Raw genomic sequence first — 18,441 nt, 5'->3', positions numbered from 1 at the left:
CTTCCTAGTGGGTCACCCATCCTGGGATTGCTCTCATCCAAACTCATTTAACTTCGCAGTTCCGATGGAATGCGAAGCCAGTAAGTTCCCAAAAGACCTTGTACTATAGGGAGGAAAGCATGTACATATAAGGCACATCACCCTCTATTCGTTGGTTGATGTGGGATTTTACAATCCACCCGACGTCCTCGCCGGCACATCCACACTGAACGGCAAAGTGGCTCTAATACCATTCTGTCACATCCCAGATCGGCTCCGCCGTAGCACGATATTGTCCGTTCTGCGCCACGCGCTCATGATTTTGTTTCTGGGAACTCACGAGCAACTTCCCAGTGGGTCACCCATCATGGGATTGCTCTTGCCCAAACTCGCTTAACTTCGAAGTTCCGATGGAATGCGAAACCAGTGAGATTCCAAAAGGCCTCATGCTATAGGGAGGAGAACATGTACATATAAGGCACATCACCCCATCTCCGTTGGTCGATGTGGGATGTTACAGAAATACACTAAGAAGGGTCTTGAGTAAATTTTGTAAAAAGTCTACCGAGCCACCGCAGTGGTCAACTACTTTAATACTTTGGAATTTCACTAAATGGACATCAAAAACAGACTTGGGGCGTCCAAATTTAGTTTAAGAGGGTTTCCGAGAAAATTCTGAAAGAGTAAACACAAGGAATATTCTAAGAATATTCTGAGCCCTTAGAACTGGGCCGAATTAAAACAACGGCCTAAAGGTTTGGGCTTAGGCCTATTTTTTTTTCGTCAGGTCAGGTTGACCCATTTGGATATGCAGGTCGCACAGCCCTCGTCAGACCCAACAAAGGAGAAAGCCAGATCTAGCTTTTCTTGGCCAGAAAACTTCCAAAGCTTGATTTGGGTTCAAAATTTAATCATTTTCAATGATTTAAAAACCAAAAATGAAAGTAAGAATGCTAGAACAAGAATATACCATCGTGGTCTCCTATTGTGGCCGGAGTTAGCTAGAAATGGTTTGCAAAATCTTGAACTTCGATGGAAAATCTAGAAAAATGAACTTGAGTTGAACTTTGTGTAAAATTTACCCAAAACTCGTGTGAGTTTGAAATCAAGCTAGAAATAAAAAAAAACATAACGAAACAGAGTGGTACAAGTCCTTACAAATGTTGGGAGTGCAAGGTTCACTGGAAAAATTGTCGGAGAGACGAGGAATAGTGGCAGCAGCCACTGACACAAGAGGGACATGGGTGTCCTAAGTGTTTATGGTTGAAGATTGTGGTGGTTCTACGGTCTGAAAACTCGCTGACCCGACAAGTTGGTGGTGACCTCTGTGGTTGCAGAAGGATAAGGGATGTGAAGGAGAGCTAAGAGGGAAGAGATAAGAGCTCAGGGAGGAGAGCTCGGGAAAGGGTTTGAGAGTCCAGAGAGATGGGAAGGAAGCCACGTGATAGGAGAATAGTGGAGAGTTTAGTGTGGGTGAAGGCCCCACGGGCCATAAATATTATTGAAATATTAAAATATCCCCACAGAGAAATGTTAAGATAATAATATATTAATATAATAATTAAAAGATGTACATAAAATATAAAATATTAATTTTTACAAAAGTATGTTTCGGATTCGTAGTTTCGTAAAACCTCCATCGTAACTTTAATTTCGATTGCGCTTACGCTTACACGTTCGTACTGTCAAGTACTTCAAGAATACGATAAAATAATAACTCGTACAAGTCACGAAATGATGGTCAACGAAAGTCAACAATCTTGCCTCTAGGGCATTTTTGTCAATTCACACTTTTAAAATTAATAAAATTGTAAAATTAGGAACGGGTTGTTACAATTTTATAATGTTACTCTATTGGATAAGAGGATTTCGAACCGTTATTATTTATTTGTAAAAAATAAAATTTAATTTTAAGAAGATGATAAAATGAAATAAGAGTATGGCATTTGAACTTTGGCAAAATGTTTTTCCTAACTTTTAAACACTTTGGCGTCAACCTCCCACAAATTTCTAGGATGTCTTGATTCAATAAACTCACCAAATTATGTCTAATTAAGGAAACATAAAAGGAAAAAAGAAGAATCAGAGTAGCAGAGGGTTTGGGACTTTGTGAAAGAAGAGAGGCGAGCCACAATAACCCTAGGTAATTTAGAATTATAAGATAGACAGACCATACGGTCCACTTTCAACAACATTGATACTGTCTCCAACTTGATAATTACCACCTGAACAATCCGTCAGGTGTGAGGTTTTATCACAAAAAGCCTCGGTATTAGTTGGAGTGAGGTTATGATATTTAAACTCTTATTTTCTCATTGATACAGTTGATGTGGGACATTTCAACATGCCCCCTCACGTGAGACCCAATTAGTGGGTCACACGTGAGAGATCCACACATCGATAACCAATTGGAGTCAAGGGGACTCACCTTACACGCGAGGCTAAGGGACCCACCATCATCGGGCAGGCCAAGGGGACCCACCCATCACATGACAGTACAGTATGGGCCCGCTCCCTGGCTTTGATACCATGTAGAATTATCAGAGAGACGAGCCATACGACTCACTTCCAACAACACCGATATTGTCCAAAACTTGGTAATTACCAAGTGCACAATCCGTCAAGTGTGGGGTTTTATCACAAAAAGTCTTGGTATTAGTTGGAGTAGGGTTAGGATATTTAAACTCTTATTTTCTCATTGATACAGTTGATGTGGGACATTTCAACAGGTAATACTTGGGGTAGAAATGATGGCTGAACGACGACAACAAGAAGGAGATTTGAGAACGATGTTCAAGCTAGATTCGCGAAAGAGGGACAAAGAGAGCGAGCGAGCGTGTTTTCTGTTAGCATGCTTCCTTTTTGATTAAATGTACCAACGTTTTGGAGAGGATAAGTAAGCAGGTGTGATGTGTATTAAACTAATGGGGTTAGATTATTTTATCAGGTAGTTATTTCACATATAAGCTCACCAAATAACCGGATTTGTATTATTACTATCAGTTTATTATACGAGCTACCAAACGAGGCCAAATGATATTAGAGAAAGGAAAATTGAAGATCTTGGATATCAGGTGTAAGGATGAATGTTACTTAAACTACAAATTTTGTGCGAAATGACCAAATTTAATACGACTCAAACTCAAAACACTACGAATTTGAATTGAACAAACGTGATCCACAACATGGGACATAAAGTGACAACTAGATAATAATTTAGGGTGTTGAAGATAAAGTATAAGAAATAGAGAACAAGAGACGAGAGACATGAGGGAGAGATTGAGAGGAGAAAATCCAAGTGTACTTTTCTTTTCATTAGAGTGCCATTTATAGGATTAAGATTTACGTAGAAAATGTCCTAACTAATTACATATTACATATTGACTCAAAAGTAAACAACCACGTAATATATAATATTTACAATACTCTCACTTGAATGTTAACCAATCAAGGATTGTTGTTTCGATAAAATCTTGCTTGGAAAATCCAGTTGGAAAAAACCTAAGCGAATGAGAAATAATAGGGCACCACATTTGTGAAACATTGATATGGTGTTGGAGGTATATAATGTTGCCTCGCTAAAACCTTGCCATGAAAAACTAATGGTTTAGAAACTTGGTCGAAAGGAAAAAAAAAAAGCGTAGTGCACATTTGTCCATTAAAGTGTATTGTTGAAAACTCCCCATAATGAGTAACTCGCTTGATTAGTGACTACCCCTGATGATAATAAGCATTAATTCAATTTGATCATCATTGTCAAGTTTTGAAATAATGAAACTTTGGTTTTTCAAGAAATTAAACTTGAGAAGAGCTTGATTTTGGGAAGTACAGAAGTTTATTGGGATCGACAATAGCCTTCCATTTTCCTGTAAATATGTTTAGCGTAGGAAGGAGAAGATAAAACGGACGGACTAATTTGGAGCATAGTGCCCCATAAATGGACGATCTAGAATCACAATGGTTTCTCAAACGGAAGAATAAGGAAAACTAATGAAATGGTTTGAAAACTTTGAGTTTTAACGAAAATGACAAAATAAATGGTAAAGTAAATAGTACTAGGATTGACTTTTTAGTGTAAAAATATGGTTTTTCATTAAAGTAAACAGTACCAGAAATTTTTCATTAAAGTTTTCGGAAGAATATTGGAATAACATAAATTAAACAGGGATAAATTAAAACTACATTATATTTATGAACAGTAAGCCAGTTAATTTTCAGATTTAGTCTAGATTGAATTTAAATTACCTGTAGGGCGAAAAATAAATGATGGTCAGGTGTATTTGCGAAAACAAATTTCATTTGTTTCTTTGTTTAAAAAGTCGGTATGAAACACTTTAGGTCTATAAACTTTGGTGTGCAGAACGGGTCCCACAAATTTTCTACACCCTAACTAGGAGAGGGCATAGTCCGATTCAGCTCTGATTCACTTTCAAACCAAAACCGAGATCGAAAAATATCAACGTGCAGTTTCGCTCAAATTTATTACTGATCATACAGTTCGGTTCATGACGATTCTCATTTGGTTCATAACTGTTTACAATGATATATATATATATATATATATATATTTAGAATCTTATATTTAGAATCTTCTACTTCCTCGATTTTTAAGTCCACTTCTAGGTAGTTTTACTCCACCAATACCGAGCTAGAGAATGCCATACATACACAAATATGTGTCAACAAGAAGTACAAATTCAACTAATGAGTCCTAACAATTACTTCTTACAACACTCTTAAATAAAATAAATTCTAATGAATCATTATAAAACATCAAGCAGAGTTCATAAAAAAGAAAACTTATGTTTTGGTTAAAATAAGATGGAGGTTACGTGTTGGGATAATGGATGAGGAGAAGAACGGAAATAAAAATTGAAGAAGAGAACTGAAGAAAATGAGAAAGTGGTAGGGGTGGGCACGGTTCGGTTCGACCCGGATCCACTCTTAAAATGAAACCGGAATCGGAAAATTTCAACGGTTCAGTTTGGTGCGGTTTTGCTTAAATTTGTTACTAAAACCGTACGGTTCGGTTCATGCCGGTTTACGGTTCGGTTCATGCCGGTTTACGGTTCTAACCAAAATTATATATATGTTTTTTCTAATATTCTACTTCTAATACCAAACACATATTTCAACCACAAATTCAAGTAAATTTGAGTTTCACTACTAGATCTACAAGATTTGTAATCGGAAGATAGAAAGTGTGCATATAAATATAAATAAAAAGATAGAAAGGCTCATATCAAGACCAAAGTGTAGATGTTAAACTAAAACTAAAATGTACATAATGTATAATATACTGGAAAAGAATGGAGAAAAATAATGTAGGGGAAAAAAGTGATAAAACAACAAAGGAAGGGGAGAGAAGTGAAGAAAATATTGGGCTTATGCACATGGTCTTCTTGGAAAAATGTCTTATTTATATAAAAATAATAATAAAACAATAATTTATATTAAAAGCGGTTCGGTCCGGTTCCTTCGGTTCTTAATATTTGCAAACCGGAACAGGAATCGTTGGAAACGGTTCGGTTCGGTTTTTGTTCCGATTTTGACTTTTTTTGGTCAATGTGGTTTTTTACGGTTTTTTATTGTCATGGTTAGATTCGGTTTTCCGGTTTGACGGTTTTTATGCCCACCCATAGAAAGTGGTGCGGTGCAAAAGAAGAAGAGAGTAAGAGATGAAAAAGAAACTATAATGCCAGTTTTAAACATTAGGGTTGTTGTAAAATCGACGATGTGTGTACAGTGGAATAAATAAAACAAGACACAAAATTTACGAGGTTCCTCTACAGTCAGTATCACTGGAGTACGTCCTCGAGCAGTAGTGGTGCTTTCATTATAATTGGAATAATAGGAGTACAAAGATAACTCTATGTATTCTCTCATCTCCTCTTCCTCTCTTTCTTTTTCTGCTCTCTTTCTCTACTCTCTATTCAAAGCATACGGAGTGCTCTATTTATAGAGCAACTCCAAGCACACATCTTTGACAATATAATCTCCACATATCAATATTCTGCCAAGGTTTTCAACACTTTGACAATGTTTTCAATGTTGTGGCAGGTATTCAATACTGTGGGCATTCATTATCCACTAGTATTTTCAACACTCCCCCTTGGATGCCCACATATCAACATGAGTTGCCTCGTTAAGATCTTGATCTATTTTTGGATGCTCCCCCTTGATGAGTATCTCCATTTGATTTCAAATTATTTAGGCTGATCATTGATCCTGCTGCTTTAGTGTTTTAGCGGTGATAGTTGCCGAATGAGGTGTTTCACTTGTTGTTAACTTTCCACAGACTTGTTCTTGAACTGGGTTGGAGGGTCTTCTGCTAGACTTCCTCCAAAGGTCTGAATTTACCTATTTCATCTGGAGCTGAATTTGATTTAAGGGTGGTGGACACTTGATCTTGAATCGGACTTGTGATTTCTTCAAAGACCGTCTAGGCTTGATCTTGAATGAAATTGGACCATGAAGAGCATCATGTGACAAGTGATCTTAGACTTTGTCGGGGGTGAACTGACATGTGTTTGTTGTGGTTGTCTCCACATGCTTCAATGTATCATTTTCACTTGCCTTACTTGCTCCTTTTGCAGAAGTGGTATTTTCCTTATGCAGGTTTGTCATCTTCTCTTGTAGTATTTGTCTTCTGATACAGAAGTGGGATGCAAACCTTGCATTTGAATGGACTATCACTTCTTGGTGGCAGCGAAAGTTTGAGTGGAGGTTCCGACATATTGCTTTCTCTGTAATTGTCTTGGCAGGTAAAAACAAGGACAAAGGAAAGGACAGGGAGATTGCATGATATGAGATACTCTTGCTCTCGTCCCTGATGATATGAGATACTCTTACTCTGGTGTGACTTGTTTGTAGAGGTATTCTCAGAGAGGAAGAAAACTGAGTATTTCGAGATACTTTGTGAAAGCTGCATTCTCGGAGATGAGGAAGAGTTAGATATTTTTCAGTTCTGCCTTGCCATGGAGAACAGAGGTTGACATATATATGGATTTCCCAATAGCAGGTAGTAGTGCTGTGCCTTTACTCATGTGAGCAATTGTGGTGTAATTAGAACAGTAAGATTCACGCGTTTTCAACTTTATCAGAGATCTTTGACAAAGTTACACGTGATATCCAAGAGCTGAGATTGTGTCTGAGAAATGTTGACAGACGTCATGCAGGGAAATCCAGTTTTTGAAATTCGAAAATCCGTGTCTCTTCGATTTTTGAATAAGTGGTCATGTTGCCCCTCCTTTTATAGAGATATCAATTTTGTTCAGTAACACTCAGAAAATTGTTGTCTGCAGAAATTTCCCTTTCTTGCACTTCTGAGATTTTATCTGACTTCCATCATCATTTCTGAAAATGGCTTGCCCATCTAACATTTGCTTAGATTTGAGTCTCAGGATTGATACAGACGAGCAGCGTCAGGATAACATATGGCGTCCGTCCTTCTCATCTTCTAATGGTCCTCTTACGGTTGGGGACTCTGTGATGAAGAATAACATAACTGCTACAGTGGTAGCCAGGAACTTCTCACTCCAAAGAACAACAGAATCCTTTCAAACCGGTCTGATGAGGCGGCCGTTCAAGACTCATTGGCTCTCAGTGTTCAATGTGCGGGCTCTGTATCCAATATGGGTCAACGCCTACTTGCTCGATCTCACCAAGTTGAATCATTAATGGCTGAGGTTGCAAGTCTTAAACAAGAGATTAGAGGGCTCAAGTATGATAATAGAGTGTTACACATGCTTTCAAATAATTACTCTACGAGCATGAAAAGAAAGCTCGACCAGCTACTGGAATTCGAAGGTCGGACTCAAAATGACAATCGGGGGTTCGAGTCTTTATTCCAAAGACATCCATTGTCTTAGCTGTCTGGAGTTTCACCAAGTATTGAGACTCCAAATAATCAACTTCTGGTGTCTTCCCCTTCTGGGGTACTTCCGAGTATTGAGGCTTCACATGAGTAACCTTTGTGAAGGTTCCATTCTGTTTGTTTGTTTTAACTCATGTGTATGTAATTTCTCGGAGATATTAATATATAAGCTTTATTTCATTCAGTGTATTGTGTTAAATACAATAAAGCATATATTTCACTAAGATGTGGTACTTCTTGACCAAATATCAATTTATCTTTACCCCTTGCGAAGATAAATGATCATTCTTAGTGTATTAATTATTTGAGTATTCAACTCAAAATCTTCAATCCATATGATTCTTTAATGTCATAAACATCATGGATAAGATTCGTGTTGGCATATTGTTCGATTCTGCAGTTCGAGACAATATTTCTCTCAACACTTTATAATCTTTCTTGACTCTTCAGGAGTCCTAATTTAATATTATCAACTCTTGCAAGAGATTTTAGTATGTTGCAACAATACCATAATGAAAGTACTCACTAAGACAATTTATACCATCCATTGGTATTGAGTACATATTTTATGTTTAACCTTCCGGGGCTTACTTCAAGCAATTTGAATCCTTCAGGGATTTTCTACACTTCATGACACATTTTATTTTAGAATTTATACAGAGCAATTCGCTTCCATGTATATTTGAGGGATTTACTCATATAGATATGATGTGGGCGACTCATAACCCTTTGTATATAATTCTCCATTCATATGAACTCTTTTACAACCTTGTGTCATATCATGTGAGTGTATTTCACAGTATTACAAATGCCCATATGTAACCTTCTAGGTTCAACATCTTTTGGCTATTTGTATTGTATCCAAGTATATTGGTCTATTTTTCCACGTTCTTACAAAATTGTAATGGAATTGCCTTTATCCATTTTGGCCCATAATTTTGTTGATGGAAAAAGAACGGGACTCGATATCACCACAGCTCATTGATGAATTTAGTAGCTACTTGTAAAAACCAAAATTACCATTGGTTATCATCAATCTGTGATCCCATATTCTCATGTACATGCGCATGCATAAAAGCTTTTCATTTCTTTTGGAATATCCATTACCTCTTCAAGGGCATTACACTATCTCTTCCAGGATAGTCATAATTTAGAGAATGCGGATCATAACCTCATTTTGAGCGTTATAGAGCTTGGATTTTAATCTCCACTTCGGGAGTTGAGTCATTGGAACTTATACGTCTATCATGCTTCATGCATGAGACATCAATATTCCCATGTCCGCAGATTGACCTTTTCGAGACAAGTATCCTTGCAACAACTGTCATGCGTCTGGCATGCGACAGTTATGCGATGGTTCAGTAGTGCCATATTCTTCTTATTTCGAAGGACTGAACCTTTTGAGTCTAAGGATCTGCCACGCTTCAGGTGTGTAACAGATAAATCATTTGCTGCCATATTATTTTGTCCAACAGGGATATTAATTCTTGTAGGCACATTTGCAGCAAGCATATGTGATTTTATCACTTTCGTTGCATTATTAAATGCATCTAGCATTTGATTTGCATATCGTTGTATCATTCAATTATTCTCACTTTGTTTGTATATTGATTGCTTCATGAATCAAAATACGACAAATTCTCTTCGTTCTTCTGGAACGGTTTTTTCTCATCATTATTCTGGAATGATATTTGCTCATTGTTCTTCTGAAACAAAGTTATTTTCTCCCCCTAACGGCGGGAAAATTGTCTTATCAAAATGATAGTCCGCAAACCACGTGGTAAATATATCCCCAGTCAAGGGTTTTAAATATTGAATAATAGATGATGTTCAACATCAATGCCTAATCTGCAATGATGCTTCATTTCAGTATGTTATGGTAGTGCAATAGGCACATAGATAACACAACCAAAAAACTCGTAAATGTATAATGTTTGGCTGGTTCCCAAACACGAGTTGTACTGAGAAGTATTGATGGTTGTCAACATGACTCAACCAAATCAATAATGCATCATGCAAAATAGCATGTACCCATGTAAAAACTGGCAATTTTGTTTTCATGAGCAGATCGCGGGTAATCAATTTCATCCGCTTAATAAATGTTTCTGCTAAACCATTTTTTTTAGTATGGACATAAGAAACTTCTGGTCCTTATTTAATAGTCTGCAGACTGAGACTCTTATGGCTTTTATTGCAATTAAGTTGAGGCACTGCGACACTTCAAACTTAAGGTACTTATCAAGGAACTTCAGGTCCAATCATTTTTATTTGATGAGGATCAAGAAACTGCAGGTTCTGATCTGATCAATGAACTTCGGGTCCAGTATGTACTCATCGTAACAAAAAGAAGTACAATAAATAAATTAAAGTAATAGGCGGTAATTCCAGCCATAATGAATAAATTGCATTTAAGTAAATAAAGCTTGTGACAAGGGTTTTAATTCAGCACCATTCACATAAATCAAAACTTAAAGCGGTAGGCGGTAAAACCGTCCATGATAAATAAATTGCTTTAAAGTGAATAGAACTTGTGAAAGGGTTTTAAACCAACACCAATTCACATAAATAACAAGAAGTATCATACCTCCTTTTATTTATTATTTTTCTTTCTTTTTGTCAGCACTTATTCAAACTTCATTATTGTTACTTTTATTATTTCTGCAACATGGTGTCATGCACCAACAGAAACCTATTTATATCATTTTGACTAAATGGTGTCATGCACCATTCAAATCCTTTTTATATATTTTTTTTTCTTCTCTGTCTTTGCCAGTCTCGAAACAAAAGGCCAACTGGGTAGTTATGGAGGTTGCTCAAATTCAATTCAATCCAAAAGGCTACTAGAGACTGGCGTTGTTCTTGCATGACCCAAGGAACATGTCATCGTTAAGCAAGAACTTCCTTACAGAGACATAGATGACAGTGGGGTTGATGGAGGCACAAGAGAGGGTGGCCTGTGTGGATTCATTCTTGCCATCACCATCTCAAACAACCAAGTATTCATGGGAGTTCTCGAGATCCGTCGAAAACAACGTGATCTGGGTTTCCAAGTCTGATGAGATTCTTCTGGATCTCTGGAAACCAGTTGTCAAGTACGAGTTTTCTCATCTCGTGACGACTTCAGGTCGTAAATTTCAATTTTCACCGGAATTCGGTGAGGCGCTTCTGGCGCAGTGGGAGAGACGAAAAATGGACATACCTTTTATTTTGTGAGATTTTAGATGACGGAGGTAAGAGGTGGATAGTGCTTCACCGGATTTATGGCGTTATGCTTTCCACTGACATGAGAGCTTTTCGTGCTGATAACGTGTTGTAAAATCGATGATGTATGTACAGTGGAATAAATAAAACAAGACACAAAATTTACGAGGTTCCTCTACAGTCAGTGTGACTGGAGTATGTCCTCGGGCAGTAGTGGTGCTTTCATTATAATTGGAATAATAGGAGTACAAAGATAACTCTATGTATTCTCTCCTCTCCTCTTCCTCTCTTTCTTTTTCTGCTCTCTTTCTCTACTCTCTATTCAAAGCATACGGAGTGCTCTATTTATAGAGCAACTCCAAGCACACATCTTTGACAATATAATCTCCACATATCAATATTCTGCCAAGGTTTTCAACACTTTGGCAATGTTTTCAATGTTGTGGCAGGTATTCAATACTGTGGGCATTCATTACCCACTAGTATTTTCAACAAAGGTTTAGTTATGGCTTTTAGGCTTGGACTTAATATTTGGGTCTATATAAAAAAATGGGCTAAATGAATCAGATATTTAAAAAATAAATAAATAAACGATTTGGTTTGGTTTTGGTGGCTCTGGCAAGATGAAAACTGGAACCCGCACTGGTATGAACAATTCAGTCTAGTTCTTAAACCCAAGTTGACTTTTTTTTTATTTTTTATTTTTTTAAATCAACATGTTTTTTTACAGTTTAGTTTATCGAATTTGCAATCCTAACTAGTGGTGTAGTTAGGATTTTTAAGTAATGAGATCATAATATCAATAAAAAAAATATTATTAGGCTATTTTGTCTAACACCTAGTAGGCACCTATTAATTCTTATCAACATATGCTGAAAGTTTATGCCAATATACGTCGACGACTACTATTATTTGTAGAGCTTGTTGAGAATGAATGCATGATACTGTGAAGTAATGTTAAAGATTACCAATATTTTTTAACGAAAGTATTTCATACGAGAAAAAAAAACAAATATAATAGAAGAAAATAGAGGTAGAAGAGGGTGTAATTTAGTTTTGTCGTACTGCCTCTGCGACCGCCCTTACCCTAACAACCAACAACCAACTATTTTCACCCTTTTTGTTCTTTTTATCTTCAGTTGGAGATGAATGAACGCAAATGGAGATGTCACTGTAAGATTTAAAAAGAAGAAATTTAGATCCAAAACCCACGGAGGCCACAGCTTTCACCGAAACCTCTCAGTTTTTTTATGGCTGCTTTAATTTCATTGACCGGTGAGACTCAGTTCATTCACAGTGTGTGTGCAATTGTAGTAAAGGGTCAGTGGAGCAACCTCTTGAAACCCAACAATGATTCTCTTCTCAGCTCGGCAACCATTCACCAGGTACTACTGCAACTCTCATTCCATGGCTATGGCCTTTCTCCTTCCTGGGCTTTCTTCAAATGGGTCGAATCACTTCCCTCTTGCAAGCACTCCTTGCAATGTTCTTGGACTATGATTCACATCCTCACCAAGCACACGCACTTCAAACCTGCACACCAACTGCTTGAAAAAATTGCCCTTAAGGATTTCTTGTCCTCTCCGTCGGTTTTGAATGCTTTGGTTCGGACCAATGACGATCGTGATGTGAATTCACATGTTTTGAGCTGGCTTGTGATCTTTTATGCTAATTCTAAGATGACCCAAGATGCAATTCAGGTCTTGGAGCTCATGAGGATTCATTTGTTTAAGCCCCATTTGCATGCTTGTACTGCCTTATTGAGTTCTTTGGTTAAAGATAGGATGACTAATATGGTATGGAAAGTTTACAAGAATATGATCAAGGCCGGGGTTGTGCCAAATGTTCATTTGTACAATGTGTTGATTCATGCTTGTTGCAAGTCTGGGGATGTAGAGAAGGCAGAGAGTTTGCTGAGTGAGATGGAATTCAAGTGTGTCTTTCCTGATATTTTCACATATAATACGTTGATATCGCTGTATTCTAAAAGGGGTATGCACTACGAAGCTTTGTCTGTTCAGGATAGAATGGAAAGAGCAGGAGTTAGCCCTGACATGGTGACATACAATTCTCTTATGTATGCGTTTTGTAGAGAAGGTAGGATGAGGGAGGCTGTAAGACTTTTCCGTGAAATCAAAGGTGCTACTCCGAACCATATAAGTTACACCACATTAATTGATGGGTATTGTAGAGTGAATGACCTGGAAGAAGCTTTAAGGTTGTGCGAGGTAATGAAGGCCAAGGGACTGTATCCAGGAGTTGTTACTTATAATTCAATTCTTCGCAAGTTGTGTGAACAAGGCAGGATGAGGGATGCAAATAAACTTTTGAATGAGATGAGTGATAGGAACGTTGAACCTGACAATGTCACATGTAACACATTGATTAATGCTTATTGTAAGATAGGAGATATGAGGTCTGCTGTCAATGTGAAGGACAGGATGTTGGCAGCTGGACTGAAGCTGGACGAGTTTACATATAAAGCACTCATTCATGGATTTTGCCAGGTTCTGGAGATGGACAGTGCTAAGGATATTTTATTTAGCATGCTTGGTGCAGGAATTTCTCCTAGTTATTGCACCTATACATGGATTATAGATGGTTACTGTAACCAGGGGAATGAAGCAGCAGTTATAAGACTACCGGAGAAAGGTCTTTGTGCTGATGTCTCTATGTACAGGGCATTAATAAGAAGGTTATGTAAACGTGAAAGGGTTGATGAAGCGGAAAAGGTTTTCAATCTTATGCGAGAGAAAGGTATATCAGGAGACAGTGTAATATATACTAGTCTTACATATGCTTACTTGAAAGCAGGAAAGTCCTGTGTAGTTTCAGCGATGCTAGATGAAATGTACAAGAGGAGGTTGATGGTGACACGCAAGATCTATAGATCTTTCAGTGCTTCTTATGCCAGTGATAATGATATCATACGCCTGTTTTGGGATCATATGGTAAAGAGAGGCCTAATGTCAAAAAATGTTATTACCAAGGAGATGCAGCAAACATAAATGAACGATGCAATGTCACCAGGAGCCCGCTTATAGGTTCAATATTTCATGCTATAGCACAAACCTCTCTGCCTGTGAAAGGTGTTGGAGACTGGTATTGACTGGGGCACCCAAAGGTGTATGGGACTGCTGAAGAATCCAAGAGACTAGTAAGTGCTTGTTGAGTAATTTTACTGGTCAAGTGAGGTTTTTTGGTCCCTCAATGTTGTTGATGACCAAGTACGTTGATGATATATGATCAGTCTTTAGTGGGATTTGATCAGGAAACAAATCTCGTCATGCCACTTTTATCTGTTGGAATTGCTCTCTACTACCATTTGGAGTAACTTAACAGTATACTGATTTTGCTGAGGCTTTCTGAGGCATCAACACAACTAATCAGGGTGTGCTGGTTAACTAAGGATGGGCGGTATAAATTACAGGAAACCAGCTGTTTTGGGCTGTGGTGAGACTCCATGGAGATGTGCATTAAATCAAGGAGTAGGCTAAACGTGAAAGTATGTGGATTAGGGTTCTGCAAAATTATATCTGGAGAGATGGTTTGGTAATTGTATGAAGAGCTGCATTGTTGACCGTGCGGTTGAACAATCCATCATGCTGCAGTTTTAAGGTGACAAGTTCATCTGCACTTCTGGTTTGGCATATGTGAAGCTCAAGCAACGGAAGCTACATACGGCAGTCAGTGTTTATAGGTTGGTGATATTTGTATATATTTCATTTTCTTCTATTCATTAGGAATTTAGAAAGAAAACTTAGAATTGGAATCTGATGAACTGGTAAATGACTGAGCCATTGTTGAAATTGATTTGCCAAACAAATAAATAGAGAATCTTTCAAAAAAAAAAGGAAAAAACTGGTTAGGGTCATTGTTTTTTTCCTTAGTTTGAGGTCTTAGTCATACCTGTTACTGATATGCTAAACAAAACTGTGCCAAGATGGAAGCTTTTTCAGAAAAAGAAAATTTCCTCAGAGAACACTCCATGGGAAAATCTGTGTTTTGGCACAATGCTTTTGAAGGCACAAGTTCACAACCTAGGTTTGAGTCAATATTGTCCACAATTGCCTAGACTTCAGTAATATTTTGTAATTGATGGAACAATTTCGTTACATTATTTTGTCAAATGTCTTTTTGGATTTTTCCTTTCATGGTTTGATTCATATATACAATTACAAGATAAATTTTGACAATCATCAGTCCTACAAGAAAATGGGTGAGTACGATACTAGTAGGAAAACAAAATAAAAAAACAGCAAAGAATGTTTACACCAACTAAAATCCCTCTTTGTGCACACACGCCAATTTTTTTGTGCCTAAAAAGCCTCTAGTGCAGCTGCTAGTGCAAAAATTTCATAATCTGGACAAGTGCAACCGTGACCATGACCGCTTTCACAACCACACTCATCCCATCTACTCAGCCTTCTGTTTTTCTGCCTCTTTTTCTCCATTTCCACATTATCTGCTTGAGCTCGAATCTTGATTCCTACTTGCAGTTGAGGCGATTTGATACCTTCAAGGCCATGCCTAGTTGTTGGAAGCACCGTGACCCACTGGTCTAACTCCATGTTTGGTGATTCAAGGACGTCCTTCCATGGAACCTGTGTCCTGCCCAAGAGTTGTGATCCTCCAATCCTTCCAAAAACCGGCACAGTGCTCCTCCAGCGGAGCTCGAAAACCACACTTTCTTGCTGTAGGATGTTGTCCATGGAGCACATCTCGGTTCCAGAGCACTCCAAAGAGACGGACTCATTCCAAACGTGGTTAGACTTGGCGGAGATTTCTCTGGTGTTGAGCATAATTCTTCTGTTGTTTCCTGCCGAAAGAGAGCATCGAACAAACAGGTTTCCCGTGGTCTTGAATTCGGTGTTTCTTGCTTGTATGATCCTCAGTTCACAGCCAAGGGAGGAAAATTTTGAAGGAATCATTGTGTGTGTTTGAGAGTTGTAGATAGAAAGAGAAAGTGCTGATGGATTCTTTGGTGAAGGGAAGGTGGTTTATATATGGTGTATGGGATATTGGAGGGAAGGTGGAATTGCTTTTTGAGGAAGCTGCTTTTGTGCATAAATTAATAGTAATAGTGTGCAAGATCAGAAGTGGAGTATTATAAATGATAATGCTTTAGGCTTCATATTGGGGAATCATGAGAGATTGAGTGGAAGATTTTGATGAGTTATTATAAGCCCCTTGAGATTCTTGAAGAGCTGGATTACATATAAACAACCCTTGCGTGCTTGCTGCTTCTTGCTACTTGCAATCCCCAGGGTTGGCTTACATCGCTTTTGGACCTGCCACGTGTACATTGTACATGCAAGGATATAAATCATGGAATGTGCCTGTGCCTGTTCTATGTGTTTTGTTCTTCCACTGCTACTTCCATTTTGATTTCTTCATCAGACCGTGCAGCATTATTGTGGGATTTGCTAATAAACTGATCATAAGTTACCTTTTTGCATGGGAATACTTTGATGTACAACTTGTGTTTTGTTTTTGCAACCCTAGACTGAAAGATTTACGAAGGGACTGTTTGATAACCATTTCGTTTTCAGTTTTCTACTTTTGTTCACTGTTTTTTGAAAACGGAAAACATGCTTAGCAACTGCTTTTAGTTAATAAAAAACTCTTAAAGCTAACAGCATGCTTGATAATCATTTGGTTTTAACTATTATTTTTTGTCTTTGAGATCTTAGAAAAGTATATGGTGGAAATTAGAGATGAATAAGATGGAGGACTGATCGCCGGAGAGATATAAAAGAGATGTATAAGAGTATACAGAAGGAAGACGAAAAATCCAACATTAATTCAAGTTTGTTTTTACTTTTAAGATTTAGTTTTCCTCAATTTTTCTTTATTCTTTTCCTCCATCGTAATACCATTCTTCATTTCTTCTTTTTCATTTATACTTTCCACATATTTGAAGCACATAATGTATAAAAACTAGGAGTTTCAAAACTTTAGTTCTTAAGTAAAATTGAAATTAATCATAATAATTTGCAGATATAATAAATTTGATTCTAGTCATTTGATTGTTGAATACAAGTCCCACATCGGGACATTAAGAAAATAAAGTACAATCCGTAAGTGTAGAGTTCTACTTCTAATACTGATAAGACCTCTCGTATGAAAGTCCCACATTTACCGTTTTGTGTTGGTACACGTGTGGCTAACTATGTGGTGGTCTCACGTGAGGCAGATATTTTATATAAAACCCCCACACCTACCATTGCATACAAGTGGCATTGCAAGTTGGGGTAACTTTCTCCCCACCACAAAAATAGAAAATATATAAATAAGTGGGCTTAAAGTGTCACATATTTTCAATGTTTGATCCTAGATTCTTGCCATTGGTTATGGACAACTTGGAAGATCACCTTAGATTGCCCAAAAGATTAGAAACTTGTGGTGCTAAATAATTATCTATAAACAACCTAAAAGTAGACGACGAAGCACCATAACCTATATTCACAAACTTGAAGTGGGCAAATAAAAGCTTAACAAAATCTGGCATCCTAAAGTGCAAGAAGATTTAACTTTACGACGCACAAGGAATGGATTAAAAGAGAGTATTGTATGCTCGCGAATATACAGACCAGGATCCCCACTTTGCTTTTTTGTATAATTAATAGTTTTGACACAAAGCAGATTTAGTTGTTCATGCTTTGGATCTTAAAGTAATTGGGAAGTTGCCATGATAATTGTTCAAAGGGTTGAAGTTGAAGACAGGGAATGTGCTTTACAGAACAGAAAAGTTTTTCTTCTTATCAGTATGCAATCGACCCTGGCATGAGATAAATTTGTTTTCAATAACCACTGGAATTTTCAATCATTGGTGGAATTCCTTTTTGTTGAGAACCATGGGTACAAACTCCACTGTGTGAAAAAGATGTACAAGGTTCGACGTTAACTGTACAAGGAAAAACCCTAATTACATGGAAATTATAGTTCTATAGTAAATACAAAATCGTTGACTCACGCCAATAGATATCCTCAAGTTAGTGCGTAGATATCACCTAAGTTCAACTTGTCAAGTGAGTCAAGAAACACCCCTTGTTGTCACATCATGGGTCAACATATCTGTTAACTGCTCTTCGGATCTCACAAACGAGATACCTACCAATTTCACATCTAGTTTCTCTTTGATGAAATATCAGTCCACCTCCACATGTTTGGTAAGATCATATTGACAGGATTATTTGCTATTTCTCTAGCCGCCTATTTAGCACAATAAAATTTCATAGTACCTTGAGGCTTGAAACCAATTTTCGTCCCTTATATGCGAAGCCACAAAAGCTCATAGATGTCGTGAGCCAATCCTCTATGCCCAGCCTCTATCATAGACCAAGCAACAACATTTTGTTTTTTGATCCATCAAGTAACCAAGT

General features: G+C 37.5%; 2 protein-coding genes across 2 annotated transcripts; one reads left to right on the top strand and one right to left on the bottom strand.

Moving 5' to 3' along the window:
- The first annotated feature begins 12,106 nt into the window (after positions 1-12,106).
- LOC137712417 (uncharacterized) lies at positions 12,107-16,596 on the top strand. Its single transcript, XM_068451499.2, has 2 exons — positions 12,107-14,756; positions 15,556-16,596. The coding sequence occupies exon 1, from the start codon at positions 12,307-12,309 to the stop codon at positions 14,062-14,064; it is 1,758 nt and encodes a 585-aa protein (XP_068307600.2). The 5' UTR covers positions 12,107-12,306; the 3' UTR covers positions 14,065-14,756; positions 15,556-16,596.
- LOC137712427 (uncharacterized) lies at positions 15,134-15,987 on the bottom strand. Its single transcript, XM_068451506.2, has one exon. The coding sequence runs from the start codon at positions 15,985-15,987 to the stop codon at positions 15,376-15,378; it is 612 nt and encodes a 203-aa protein (XP_068307607.2). The 3' UTR covers positions 15,134-15,375.
- Positions 16,597-18,441: the final 1,845 nt, after the last annotated feature.

This window comes from Pyrus communis, chromosome 15 (genome assembly GCF_041283825.1).
Source record: "Pyrus communis isolate YQ-2024b chromosome 15, ASM4128382v1, whole genome shotgun sequence".
NCBI lineage: Eukaryota > Viridiplantae > Streptophyta > Magnoliopsida > Rosales > Rosaceae > Pyrus > Pyrus communis.
This window is presented reverse-complemented; position numbering and strand designations above follow the sequence as displayed.